General features: G+C 47.2%; 1 protein-coding gene across 4 annotated transcripts in view; it reads left to right on the top strand.

Moving 5' to 3' along the window:
- CNTN4 (contactin 4) overlaps positions 1-12168 on the top strand; it is a 286454-nt gene extending 274286 nt beyond the window's left edge. For all 4 annotated transcript variants that reach the window (XM_017827120.1, XM_017827116.1, XM_017827117.1 and 1 more), the window contains 9 exons: positions 2349-2507; positions 3240-3389; positions 3815-3885; positions 5289-5523; positions 6018-6133; positions 6609-6795; positions 7306-7418; positions 8727-8895; positions 10305-12168. In XM_017827120.1, coding sequence (XP_017682609.1) covers positions 2349-2507; positions 3240-3389; positions 3815-3885; positions 5289-5523; positions 6018-6133; positions 6609-6795; positions 7306-7418; positions 8727-8895; positions 10305-10405 — 1301 coding nt within the window. In that variant the 3' untranslated portion in view covers positions 10406-12168. The remainder of the gene's footprint in view (positions 1-2348; positions 2508-3239; positions 3390-3814; positions 3886-5288; positions 5524-6017; positions 6134-6608; positions 6796-7305; positions 7419-8726; positions 8896-10304) is intronic.
- The last annotated feature ends 1980 nt before the right edge of the window (positions 12169-14148 follow it).

The raw sequence follows: 14148 nt of genomic DNA, 5'->3' as shown, positions 1-14148 counted from the left end.
TGAACTGTGCAGCAGAAGCAGCATTCAGGTTATTCACTGCACTTCTGCCAAGTAATATTATTCCTTTTCTGGGATAAATGTGATTTAGGAACTTCATTGATATTTCAAGATCTATTCATTACCATGCACAGGTGATGTGTAAGTAGGACTTTAACAGAGCTGTAATTAGTTACCCTGAGTCTGCATCCTTACAATAAATATTATATATATATTCTTGCTTGTTGACTTTAGGGAAAGCAAACTTTGCTGCTCCTCTGTCTCTTGATTCTCACAGACCCCAGGAAATTCATAGAATCCTTTAGGTTGGAAAAGCCCTCTAAGAACATCAGTCCAACCATTCCCCCAGGCCTGGCAAGGCCACCACTAACCCATGTCCCTGAGTGCCATATCCACATGGCTTTTAAATCCCTCCAGGTATGGTGGTGACTCCACCTCTGCCCTGGACAATCTGTTCCAATGCTTGCCAACCCTTCCCGTGAAGAAATTTTCCTGAATATCCAATCTGTACATCTCCTGGCACAACTTGAGGCCTTTTGCTCTTGTCCTGTCCCATGTTCTCTATGTGAGTTCTCAGGCAACTTGGTGAAAGGAGGAGAGCTTGAAAAAAATAGTAGAAAATTCCCTCTTTCACTGGCTCTCAGGTTTTTTGCTGCAGCACGATTTCAGATGAATTTTTTGGTTGTTTAGCTCAAATATTTCAACAGAGGCTGCTCCGGGCACCTCAGTTGGGTAATTTCCTTAGTGCTGCCTCTGTAAACAAACAGGAGGAACATTAAATTCTCACAAGAAAATGACCCTTGGTGATGATAAAATACTGATCTTGTCACTTGTTACAAATATTGAAGGTGGTAAAACACAGAAACAGGCTGCCCAGAGAAACTGTGGCTGCCCCATCCCTGGGAATGTCCAAGACCAGGCTGGACGGGGCTTGGAGCAACCTGGGCTAGTGGAAGGTGTCCCTGCCCATGGCAGGGGGTGGGGTGAGATGAGCTTTAATCTCCCTTCCAACCCAAACCATTCTGGGATTCTGTGACCAACAGGATGTCTTCATCCAGGTCAGTGATCCCACAGCTGCACTGAGAGTTTTGCTGTACAGAAACAGGGAAATATCCCTGGACTGTGAGACCTGGAGCAGGAGGTGAATTGCTGGTGCATCAATAGAGCCCTGAGAATAATTTTTAGAAGTTTTTAAAATATTGAAATTGTGTCAAAATAATAAGAGATACTAAGTTAAAAAAATTAGATGCTAGGAAAAAAAAAAGAATTATTTATCTTAGGGAATATGAAACAATGATACAGAAATCATAGTTATTCCCAGCCATGAAGTGGATGCAGCTTGTTTCAAACTCTGCCAGTCAGTAGGAGCAATTTGTGAAGAATACAGTGAAATTCCATTTCTCTGGTGTAGCAGCAGAAGAACCAGCTGCTCCCTGAGCCTGTGTTACGTGGCTGCTCCCCCCAGCAAAAACAATTTAAAGTTTTAATTTCTCAGAAATTAAATCTGGCTAGACCTGCTGAACTTTCATTTTAAAGGCAGGATATTGGAAGATTTCGGGGTATTTTAGATATTTAACCATGTCCAGCTCTCTGAATATCACATAAGAATGCTTTTAGTCCACAGAGTGAGTTGCAAGAGGAGAGTTTGCTTGAGTACCTAAAGGGTACCTTGATCCAGTACCTAAAGGGGCTCCAAGAGAGGTGGAGAGGGATTTTGGACAAGGGCCTGGAGTGACAGGACAAAGGGGAACGGTTTCAAAATGACAGAAGGAGGAGTTAGATGGGATATTGGGAAGAATTGTTTGCCTCTGAGGGTGGGGAGGCCCTGGCACAGGATCCCTGAGAAGCTGTGGCTGCCCCGTCCCTGGGAGTGTCCAAGGCCAGGTTGGACGGGGCTTGGAGCAACCTGGGCTAGTGGAAGATGTCCCTGCCCATGGCAGGGGGTGGAATAAAGTGATCCTTAAGGTCCCTCCCAACCCAAACCATTCAGGGATTCTCTGAGATGGGAAGAGGCTGCACCTCAGGTACCACTCCCAGGAGCATTGGCCATGTGAGAGAGGAGAGAGGTCTCTCCCTGACTGGTGTGTCCTGCTGCCTTTACTGGTTAAGAAGAACCCAGCAGTGAAGCAGAACATACTGGTGTCTCCCTGGGCGTGGTGCTGGTGTATCTCCCTGGGAATGGTGCTGGTGTATCCATGGTGCTGGTGTATCTCCCCAGCGCCTCCCAGTCTCATCCAGGCAATGAGAGCTGGGGCTGCACCGACTCCTCTGCAGGGACTTCTCTGTCCTGAGTGAGGGAAGATGACCCCCTGAACCCCCTCACCCACCCCTCTCCTGCGATGCTCCCACAGGTCCCCCCGGCCCCCCCGAGGCCGTGACGATCGACGAGGTGACGGACACCACGGCCCAGCTGTCCTGGAGGCCGGGGGCTGACAACCACAGCCCCATCACCATGTACGTGGTGCAAGCAAGGACCCCCTTCTCGGTGGGCTGGCAGGCAGTGAGCACAGGTAAATCCATCACCGGGCCCCTCCGAGCTCCGCTGCTGGAAAACACATCCATTGGGATGCACACGTGGACCAGCTCTGCTCCCTGATGTGAGAAGCAATTTCCCTGGCTGCAGACCACTGCTCTTATTAACTAGTTTCAGGTTTGGCAACCCAAAGATTTAGGGTCCAGTCAGTGCTATTACTCATCCATTTTTCTCATGAATGTTTAAGGGAAAACAGAATGAATTCCTCTCCTTTGTTGCCGCGCTGGAGATATACAACAGTAATTGTGGTCTATAAAGACATCCCTCAGGGACAGCCTGTGTCATCTGGCCTATCTTAAAGTGGAATTATTTCCCTGATAGAGGGAAAAATCCCATGGTGTAATTGCTCATTCCGTCAGAGGTTAATTTTGTTCCAGTAACCATTAAGTAGAGGGAACAGTGTGTTTTAAAAAGAGAAAAATAAAAACGCTTTAAACCTGTTGTCTTGACACTTTGTTTTTGAACAGTTGCAACTTAGGAGAAACTCTTTAATAGCAGGAATTTCTAGGCTAAAAACACAGTGGTCTAATGCTACCTCTTGGACATCTTTGCAGTTAGAAAGATGACAAAAGGTTTATCAGTCCTTATTCGCTCTGTATTTACGTTAAACGCTCGCTTTTAAGGAAATCAGATTTCTCTGTGCCTTTTTCTCAGAGCTTTGAACATTTTAGTGGCTTTCCTTGCATTCCTGACCCACGGCTGTCTCCAGTTCCAGAGGTCATCGATGGCAGGACGTTCACAGCCACAGTGGTGGGGCTGAACCCTTGGGTGGAGTACGAATTCCGAGTGGTGGCTGCCAACCTGATCGGGATCGGGGAGCCCAGCAGACCCTCAGAGAAGAGAAGAACTGAAGAAGCTCGTAAGTAGGGGTGGGCACCAGACTTAAATCTTGTGGAATAAATGCTCACCAGTGCCAAGAGATACCTCAGTTATGGGCAACCCTTGGCAGGTGGCTGCTCTGTTCTTTTTTAGCCCGTAACGGAACCAAATATGAAATAGGAAAATAAATAAAAGCCCCTCTTTATAGAAGATAAATGTTTAAACTAAACAATTAGAGACTGAATACACAAGTTAATTGACATACTTTTAATATACTATTATTGACATACTTTTAATGTGCTGTTTGCCATGGTAAATTAGTCACTTTAATGGCATTCCTGGTACCAGCAGGGGAAGGGCAGCAGAGTCCTGTCACTGCACAGGTCTGTTCCACCTCAGTGTGCTATTATTATTATTATGGTTTTAAAGTTGTCACATTTCTCCTCTGCCTCTATTTGTTTGCAGTTCCTGAAGTGACCCCAGCTAATGTCAGTGGAGGTGGAGGGAGCAAGTCCGAGCTGGTCATTACTTGGGAGGTGAGTCTCAGCCCAGAGCCCAGTGAAGCTCCTGGAGATTTCAAATGGTTTGCAGTGAAAAAAAAAGTGCAGATTATGTGATAAAAACAGCACAACTACTAAAGTGGAGCCAGAGGACTTCCCTCCCCAGGCCCCTGTGCAGGGCAGCCAGCAGGGAAGTGCTGGGCAGGGGACACAGGGACACCAGCTCAGCTCCCCCTGAGCCCCAACACATCCCTACAGCAAAACACAGATGGGCAGAAACACCTGAGGGATAAAACTGGCACATCCTGACCAGCCTGGCTGGTTCAAGCTCCATCCCTCATCCTATATGGGATGTCAGGCAGCAAACAGTTAAGAGCCAGCACAAGGCATGCCGGCTCTCAGTGCTGCTCATGGCAGCCAGCACGAGGAGATACAGAGATGAAAAATGTTTAATATTCCATGAGGCACACGGGGTTAGAACTTTAGTCATTTGTCTGCTCATATTTCCCTGTTGTGATGCGATGCAGCTGGCATATTTTTCCTAATAATGAACTTCACCAGCCATGCTAACACTTCCATTTAGCACTATTTCTGACCAAGCTGGCAGAATGAATCGCCAGAGATATTTTTAAGGTTATTAAAAACCTATAAATGGGTTTTTGTCCTCACCACACGACTCAATGTGCTAAATTTCCTCCTCTGTTGGGCTAATTAGCTACGCCGTGTCTCCTAAAGATACTGCAATATGTTTCAAAAACACACATGGCAAGAACAGCAGACGTTGGTTTGAGTCGTAATTTGCACAAAATATAATTTGTGTTTTGATAGAACAGTCATTTCACTGGTTTAAATGTCCAGAGGCCTTTCCTTTATGGGCTGGTGTGGCCTTACAACACAGGACTGAGCAGAACTAACCCCTGCACCGGCTTCAGCACCACGTCTGTGGGAGAGTGGCCCATCATTAGGGATTATTTGAATGCTTTTGGTTTAATGCAGCTTTTTAAGGGGCTGACAGCCTGAGAGTGGGGAGTGTCAGTGTGTCCAGGGTGTTCTCCAGGGCTTCACATGCAATTCCAAAGGCACGAGAGCACCTACACATGGGAAAGCAGGAACTGTGTCCTTGGTTCACCCCAACAAACCTCAGACTCTTAGTCATGACAGTGCCTAAAATTAGATCAATAATGGAGGCTCCATCTAGTCAGTAGAGGAAGGTGAATTAGGTCTTAGGAGAAGTGTCTTCTGGAGGTGCTGCATTCCTCTGAGAAGGAGCAGAAAGGCAGGATGGGTTAATTCAGGACTCCATCCGCCTCCCATCTCCAGTGCTCTCTTCAGAACAGCAGCTTTAGCAGCACTGAGAGGCAACACCCAGAGGGGCAGATCAGTGTGTGCCATTGCTGAAGGTTCCCCCACAGCCATTGCTGTGTTTCTCCTGCCCACAGACGGTGCCCGAGGAGCTGCAGAACGGGGGTGGCTTTGGCTACGTGGTGGCGTTCCGGCCCTTCGGCACCGTCAGCTGGATGCAGACGGTCGTGGCCTCCCCCGATGCCTCCAGATACGTGTTCAGGAACGAGACCCTGCCACCCTTCTCGCCCTACGAGGTCAAGGTCGGGGTGTACAACAACAAGGGCGAAGGGTCCTTCAGCCCCGTCACCGTCGTCTACTCCGCAGAGGAAGGTAGAGCCAGGAGCCCACCCCGCCCTCCTCCCCCCCTCCCTAGGTCTGGAAGGGTTTAGTTTCCACCTTGGCATATCCTTTGATACCTGAGCCCCTGCTCTGATTTCTAATAAATGGCGAGCCGTGATGAATTCTTTTCGTAGTCATTAAAATAACATTAATCGTAATGAAATCTTTTGATATTAATGGAAAAGTAATATGTAATCTGGAAAGAATTCCGCTGAGATTTAGCATGAATTAATGGCCACTGATTAGAAAATGTTCCCACTTGTCCTAATTACAGTACATGGTATCCTGGGCTGAGTTTAGCAATGACATATTATTTCTTAGGTGGAGGAGCCAGTGCTGCCCAGCACAGCCTGACAGGCCCTGGGTTTGAAACGTGCACATTTGTTTGCTGCTTTTCTCATGCAGTGAAGAAAATAAATCCCTTGACACTCGGGACTAATTGAACATAAAATTGAAAAGTCTTCCTTTTATTTTTAACCACACAGAGCCAACGAGAGCCCCAACCACCGTTTTGGCCAGAAGTCTTTCCGCCTCAGATGTTGAAGTTTCATGGGCTCCCCCTTGGGAGAACCAGCACAAAGGAAGAATACAGGGATATGAGGTACGGAGACAGAGTGCAGGATCCTTTCAGTAATAAGCCTCGAGGAGATGTGGAGACACATCCTGGGCAGTCCCCATAGTGCTGCTCCTCCTGCCCTGGGGCCGGTGTGTTCCTGGGGTGGATGTGCTTCCCTTTGCCTCCTCAGTGAGCAGAGAATTCTCTCACATGGTTAAAAATGACACATCCGTCCTTGTGTGATCTGGCTGGAAATGGAGAGCAGAGCTTGGAGGGGGGACCTGTGTGAAGGTGTCCCATGGCCAGGCAGTGCCCGAGCTCCTGGGGAGGGAGCAGAACAGCAGCTTTAGTGGCCATTAATTCATGCTAAATCTCAGCCTGGAGCCAGGCCAGTCCCTAACAGGGAACAGGAAGGGATGGGCAGGATGCAGGATCTGTCCTGTGGGCACAGTTAGTGCTGGAAGTGAAGGGTGCTGCCAGCCCGTGGCTGGAGGTGGGCACGTCCCTGCTCTGTTCCCAGGTCAGGTGCTGGCGACACGACGAGAAGGAAGAAAACGCCAAAAGGATTCGGACGGTCGGCAACCAAACCTCTACAAAGGTCGGCAACCTGAGGGGCAATGCCCTGTACCACCTGGCAGTCAGGGCCTACAACACGGCTGGCACCGGCCCCTCCAGCGCCCCCGTCAACGTCACCACCAAAAAGCCACGTGAGTGTTGGGAGGGTGGGGGGCTCTGGCCTGGGGGGGCTCTGCCAGGGCTCCCCTCTCTCGTTTTCAAACCCTCTTGACGCTGCCAGAGCTGTCAGACTTCTCTTTGCCAGGTTTTTGTGCACGAGCCTTCCCAGGCTCGGCCTTTTCACTCGATTTTCTTTTGGAAGGCTCCTCTCCCCGGTGTTAAGTAAGCAGAGCATGCAAAACCCAAATCACAGCTGTGCAGGCAAATTAAATATTTATCTCATCGTTCAAGAGGGCTTTTTTCTTCTGGGCTCAGGCATGTTGAACAACTGACTGAATCCTTTTTTCATTGAGAGCACTGTGTCGTGTCACACCTGCCATGACCTGGAGGACACAGATCAGTGAAAGAGCTCGTTAGCTTTCCAGAGGGAAGGACTCCAGGCAGGCTCAGCTCTGGTGGTAGAAGCCTCATTGGTGCTGGGAGGGATCCAGTTGGGAAACTGTGCTCCTTAGTGATAGCATGCCCTGTGTATTTTGGTGTAGCACCGAGTCAGCCCCCCGGGAACATCATGTGGAATTCATCCGACTCCAAGATCATCCTGAACTGGGACCAGGTCAAAGCACTGGACAACGAGTCAGAAGTGAGAGGCTACAAAGTGAGTATTTCCACCAGCGCAGTGTCAAGCTGGGGTTTGTAGTGAGACCAGACAAGATGTTTTTCATGGTTTTCCAGGTTAAAAACTGGGGCATTCCCCCAAAAACAGAGGCCATGCCTATGTAACATGAGCACAAGAATTCTTCCCACTGCTCCCCTCACCCTGTGAGGGGGTCTCAGCCCATGGACCTTCAGCTGCTCCTCCCTCTGGAGCTCCCACCTCCAGGACCCCTCTCCTGCCATGGTGAAAGCCTTCCAAAGGCTGTAGTTGGCTCCTTAATTGCAGATAAATAAAATGCTCTTTTAATAGCTCCCATTTCCTTCAGAAAGCAAAGCCAAAAAAAAGAAGGAAGAGAATCCTCATTAGTAGCAGTTTTAATAGGATATAATTGAACTAGAGAGAAATCTTGGGAAGAATTCAGCTCCATCACCTTACACAAGGGCTTCATTTGGCCCAGAGAAGGTGTCAGTGTTTGATTTCCAGACCTTGCCTTGGGGGTTGAGTTGTGCAAACATTTCCCACCAGGGCCTGAGACAATGAAGGACCCGGCCATGCTTTGTGTTTTGTTCCCAGTCTGGAATGCCAGTGGCATCAGCTTGAGGAGCCTGTGCCAGCTCTCCTGAATTTCTGCACTAACTTTTAAGTATCTTTGCTGCACTGCATGGGCTTAGCAAAAAGAAGTAACTCCTCAGAGTTTTTAGTCCAAACCTCAGATGAACCTTGGCAATCTGGACCAACTTTTCACTACATATTTTAGGTTTGAAATGCAAATTAAGAAGTCCTTTGAAAGAGGGAGAGAGAGACTTGTCACCCTGAAAAAGCAAACTGTATCCAGTGGGTTCCTACAACGTCCTCTTTCAACTCCCTGTTAGGACAGCAGGGCCAGATGGGTTTCTTCCTGACTCATAGCAAAACATTGCCTGTTTTTCTTGGTTTTTCCTAGAAATCTTATATTTTATGTCACAATTTATGATGTAAATTAATAGAACTCCCAGATCTTAGAAGGTCACTCGCAAAAGTCATTTATTCTGGGAAGCTGTCGGTGGCACTGCATGAAATGTTCCAACTCAGTTTCCTGAAGAAATGTCATCAGTAAATAAGTGTTTACTTATACAGGGGTTTATTTTAGCTTGCTGAAGGTACAGGTGTCACCTCCCTGACCTGGCACTGGGTCCCCAGCAAATCCCACATGTCCCCTCTGTGACCAGACCGTGTCTGAGCATTGGGGGCAGGAAAAGAGCAGCAGCGACTCTGGACATGCTCAGGCTCTGCCCTCTCTGCCCCCTGTTGTCTCTCCCTTCCCTGCAGGTGTTGTACAGGTGGAACAGGCAGAGCAGCACATCTGTGATAGAAACCAATAAAACCTCCGTGGAGCTGTCCCTGCCCCTGGACGAGGATTATATCATTGAGATCCGGCCCGTCAGCGACGGCGGCGACGGCAGCAGCAGCGAACAGATCCGAATCCCAAAGATATCGAGTGAGGATGGGAGGAATTGGGGTCCATTCCATGGGGAGCCAGAGTCCTGCAGGGACCAGGGCTGTGTATCCCAGCAGGGCAGGCTGTACTTCCATCCATTTCCCAGGCAGGGAGCTGAAACCCAGAAAGCCAAGGACCAGCGTTGCAGCCCCTGGTTCTGATTTCATCCCAAACCCAAGATTAAACCATAAGAAACGCCGTCCTAAGTAGTTATATTTGTATTTAAGATCTCTAGACACTTTCCACTCTCTCCCTTCCATACTCATATATAGGTTGAATATATTGTTTCACTGCAATTTGCTATAACCAAATACAAAATGCAGTGTTGGAGGCTTTTAAATTTATAAGGCTACTGTATAGCCATATCCCATTGTGTGTTGGAGGCATAAATATTTATTTAGGGAAATGAGGTTGTGTAGAAGAACAAACAGAAAGAGTATTTTATTACACAACATGGCTTTTGCAAAATCTCCATGTCCCATCTTCCATTAATAATGGCCCAGTTTATAAGCTGCATTAAATCAGGAGCCTCTGCAATGCAGGAATATGGCATTAAAATTACAGCAATGTGAAAAACCCTGGGTGAAAGCAGAATTCTCTCCACTGTGGCTGTATAAACCATGCAGAGGAATTTAATCAGCAGGCACAGGAGAGGGAAGGAGAGCTGGAACACCTGCCAGCTCTGATTTGGCTCAAGGCTGTGGGTCACCGAGCAGGTACACGGCTCCTTCAGGATGGGAGTTGTGCCAGGCTGGGGCCAGAAGTAACAGCTTGAAAAGAGCACAGTTGTGAAAAATACAAAATAGTGAGTAACCAGGGTGTGAAAGCATGTAATTGTGAAAGTAACCTCAACAAAACAGTGGCAGGAATTGAAATTAAACCAAAAATTCAGTTGGAGAGGTGACATGTGTTCTCTGCTCATTGTGGGCTTCTTCTCTCCCTCTCTCCTCTCTCCCTCTCTCTTCTCTCCTCGTTCATCTTTCCCTCCCTCCTCTCTCCCTCTTTCATGTCTCCTGTCTCCTCTCCCTCTCTCTTCTCTCTCCCTCTGCTCTCTCCTCTGTCCCTCTCCTCTCTCCTTTTCTCCCTCTCTCCTCTCTGCTTTTCTCTCTCTACCCTTTCTCCTCTCCCCCTCCTCTCTCTCCCCTCTCCTTCTCTCCTCTCTCCCTCTCTCTTCCCTTCTTTTGTCTCCTCCCTCCTCTTTCTCTCCCTCCTCTCTCCCTCTTTCATGTCTCCTGTCTCCTCTCCCTCTCTTCTCTCCCTCTCTCCTTTTCTCCCTCTCTCACTCTCCTCTCTCTCTCTCCTCTCTCCCTCTCTCCTCTCTCCCTCTCTCTTCTCTCCTACTCCTCTCTCCCTCTCTCTCTCCTCTCCCTCTCCCCTTTCTCCCTGTCCCTGTGTCCCTCTCTCCTCAGATGCCTACGCCCGAGGCTCCGGCTCGTCGACGTCCAGCGCCTGCACGCTGTCAGCCATCAGCACGATAATGATCTCGCTCACAGCCCGCTCCAGTTTATGACAAAAATGACACCCAGGACTTCTGGTTTATAATATAAGCAACATTTAGCTAGTTGTTTTGAAGACACCCAGTACTAAAGTAATATTGTGGTTTGAGTACATCTTACTACTGGAAACAAAAAAAAATGTTTATGCTTCTTTAGGAATGGCATTATACAGTACTTCCTCAAAGCAAATATAGCTTTGTCTGAAGTTTCCTTGGAAACTCTGCAATGCACTGAAAACATCTGTAATATGATGTTACCAAAGCAGTTTACATATGTCCTTATATGCATATTTTTTATTATATATTTAGTGTTTTATAGAATTTTTTAAAGTTAACATATGATGTAGATATTAATTTTTTTCCTCTGCTATAAAACGCTACGGACGACATAATCACGGAAATATTGTTTGGAATTTTTTCCTTTATGACGGAGAGCTCAAAAGTTGTTCTTAGTAAATTGGCTGCCAGTTCACTGTACAGTTTTACAAGGCCACTCAAGGCAGGACCGACCCAGACCCCATTTCTAACACAGAATTTCGTGGCAGTTCCAGTGACCCTCGTGTTCAGCCAAGTGCTTCTGACACGCAGGGTGGTGGGTTTGACTCAGAGGCCGAAGCAAGACAAACTTGAAATACTCAGAATGTTGCAAAAACCCAGGAATTTTGGTTGGTTGTGGACTACAGGACGCACAGCGACTGCTCTGGCACCGTGCGGCGAGGGGCCGTTCCTGCTGCCCTGACACAGCTCTGGCTTCATCCCTGTCAGCTTCCAATTGGGAAGGGATGAAGGGACTGCAGAGATGGGATCTCTGCCTCCAGGGACACGAAGGGTTGGGCAAACCTAGCCCTGCCCACCTCAGTTTGGGGATTTCATCCCAAGGAAACCAGAGCCCAGCAACTCTGAGACACAAAACTGCTCCAGGCTCGTTGCCTTTGGAACACAAGTCATCATCCATCGGAATTCCACCCGTGCATTGGAACACAACTCCTCATCCATCGGAATTCCGCCCGTGCATTGGAACACAACTCCTCATCCGTGGGAATTCTGCCCGTGCATTGGAACACAACTCCTCATCCATGGGAATTCCACGATGGACAGTGCTTAGGAAGGTTGCTCTTGTCCAAGGGGAGGTGGGATCTCCCGGGGGTCTCTGTAGGAAGTTTGCCTTTCTCTAGAAACTCTTCACAGATGCCTGCAGGCAACAGAGTCCCGCTGGAAAACTACAATATCCACATGGAATAACTCTTCTTAAGGGAAGGACTGTTTGCTACTACGGGGGAATTTTGTAAGTTCGCTCAGATGGGAAAACGCTGGTCAAAGGCAACGGAATTTTCTATACAATTTTCAAGTTGAAATGCGCTGCAGTGGTATATTTGATTTATTTTTTTTTTCCTGATAGCTTGAATTTGCCTGTAACTTGTCTTTTTTTGCTTACAAAATACTACAGTTAACTTTTAGACCTTCTAAATATATTTATTCAGTAACTCATAATCAGGATTCCACTTGTGTAAAAGTCAGGGGTGTTGACCAGAGAAATATTGTCAGTATTTCAAGCTGTGTTCCTTTCTTAGTTTGATATGGTTACTTCTATGTAAAAAAAAAAAAATAAAATAAAATAAGAAAAACAAAAAAAACCACAAAACCAAGAAAAATGAAGTTTAAAAAAAAAAAAAGCTGCTGTAGTTTTCTCCCCGGTGTAAATGATATTTATCAGTGATCTAGCAGATGTAATCTTTTTTTAAAGGTATTGGTAATAAATATTCTGTCATTTGTAAAGATACCTGTCTTCCAGGAGCCTTTTTCCTCCATGTTTCCTTCTACCCAGTGAGAAATTCCACCTCAGTTCCTGCTGAGACTGTCACTGATGTGAAGATACAAGAGTTGGTTTAAGTCAAAACTTTGTGGAGGCAGAAAAAAAATAAATCTATTTATAAATCTCTGGTCTAATTCTGCTTCTAAACTGACCAAAAGAAGTCTGTGAGGGTGAATTTGGGGTGATAATGTTTATTTATGTCTGTCCAAGCTCCTGAGGCTGGTGCTGTTGGAGCATCTCTGACCCTGTGCCTCAAGCAAAACCCCTCCAGGTACAGCACCAGTTCCTGAGGATTTTGGGGAGCACTGCTTGAAATCACTAAATCCACCAAACCTACCTTTCTAATTCTTTCAGGGGTGGCAGCACAGGAGCCATGTGATGTGCTTGGCTTTTCAAAGGAGCAGTATTGCACTTGGCAAGTAAGGAAGCATAAAAGTCAACTGGCCCAGTGAGGCAATTTCATTTTTAAAAAGCAAATTTAAAATGGCCATTTCCAGAGGTGGGCAAGGGGCACGTTCCTGGGCTGTGCTCCTGGAGGCAGAGGGAAAGAGCCATGGCAGGAGGAATGAACGGGGCTGGGAGCTGGGATCAGAGAGGAAAATTGGAATAAATATTTCTGTGCTGTGGGAGATTCCCTGTGGTGTGGGCTGGTGTGACAGTGCCAAAATGTGACACACAGCCCTGAGTGTGGCCTCCCTGCATTCCCCACTGCAGGGAGAGCAAACTGCCTGGGATCATGGAATCAGAGATCCTATGGGATCGTGGAATCACAGAATGGTTTGGGTTGGAAGGGAATCTTGAAGATCATCATGGGCAGGGACACCTCCCACTATCCCAGGTTGCTCCAAGCCCTGTCCAACCTGGCCTTGGACACTTTCAGGGATGGGGCAGCCACAGCTGCTCTGGGCAACCTGTGCCAGGGCCTCACCACCCTCCCTGGGAAGAATTCCTTCCCAATATATCTAATGTAAACCTGCTCTCAGTTTAAACCCATTCCCCCTTGTCCTGTTGCTCCAGGCCCTTGGAAACAGTCTCTCTCCATTTTTCTCAGGTCCTGGAAGGCCACAATCAGGTCACCCCAAAGCTTCTCTTCTCCAGACTGAACAATCCCAACTCTCCCATCCTTTCTTCCCAGCAGAGCTGCTCCAGCCCTCTGAACAATCCTGGTGCCTCCAACAGGTCAAAGCCCTTCCTGTGCTGGGACCCCAGAGCTGGATGCACTGGACAAACTCTTGTGCTGCTGGAAATGAAGACTTCACTCCAAAGATAACGACCACAAGGAGGCAGCTGGGCCAGGAACTGTTGTCCTCACCCTGCATCATTGGCTCTCCAGTCCAGGTGAGGTTCCCCAGTAGGAGTGGGCAGGCTGGGCCAACAGCTGGGTAAATGAAGATACTCCTGCTTTACACCAGCTTGGTTTTATTGACCAGCATGACTACAAGACTGGCTGCTGGCCCTCCAAGCCATCAAGTCCTTGAAGAGGGGACTCATCCTCCCTGGAAGTACCAAGGACCTGACATGCAAAATATATTTAAATACATTGCATTAATCTCTGCAATATCATTAATGGGAATGAAATTATATGTAGAAATCTTTATTAGGCCACTTGAAGGCATGACATAAAATACTTTCCAATAAATTAATTCTTCTCTTTAGTCTCATTTTTAGGATTTCACTAATGAAATTCTGATTTTAGATTGTTAAATTTGGGTACCTCCATTAAAAGCACGTTTGAGGCACAAACATTGTTATATTAATGAGCTACATTAATTTTGATGGAACCATGCTATTTTACCCAGATGAGAACTGGCTCATTTATTATAATTATTTTTAGTCTGTAGTACCTGGGAACTCCATTTCTTTAGGCGCATTCCAAAAAATTGCTGGATTAACTCTTTATTTTTATTCTTTGTTAACGTGCTTAAGCCCATCTCAGGCTCAATGG

The sequence above is a fragment of the Lepidothrix coronata genome, unplaced genomic scaffold (genome assembly GCF_001604755.1).
Source record: "Lepidothrix coronata isolate B3197 unplaced genomic scaffold, Lepidothrix_coronata-1.0 Scaffold134, whole genome shotgun sequence".
NCBI lineage: Eukaryota > Metazoa > Chordata > Aves > Passeriformes > Pipridae > Lepidothrix > Lepidothrix coronata.
Note: the sequence above shows the minus strand (reverse complement) of the source record. Positions and strands in the feature narration are given on the sequence as shown.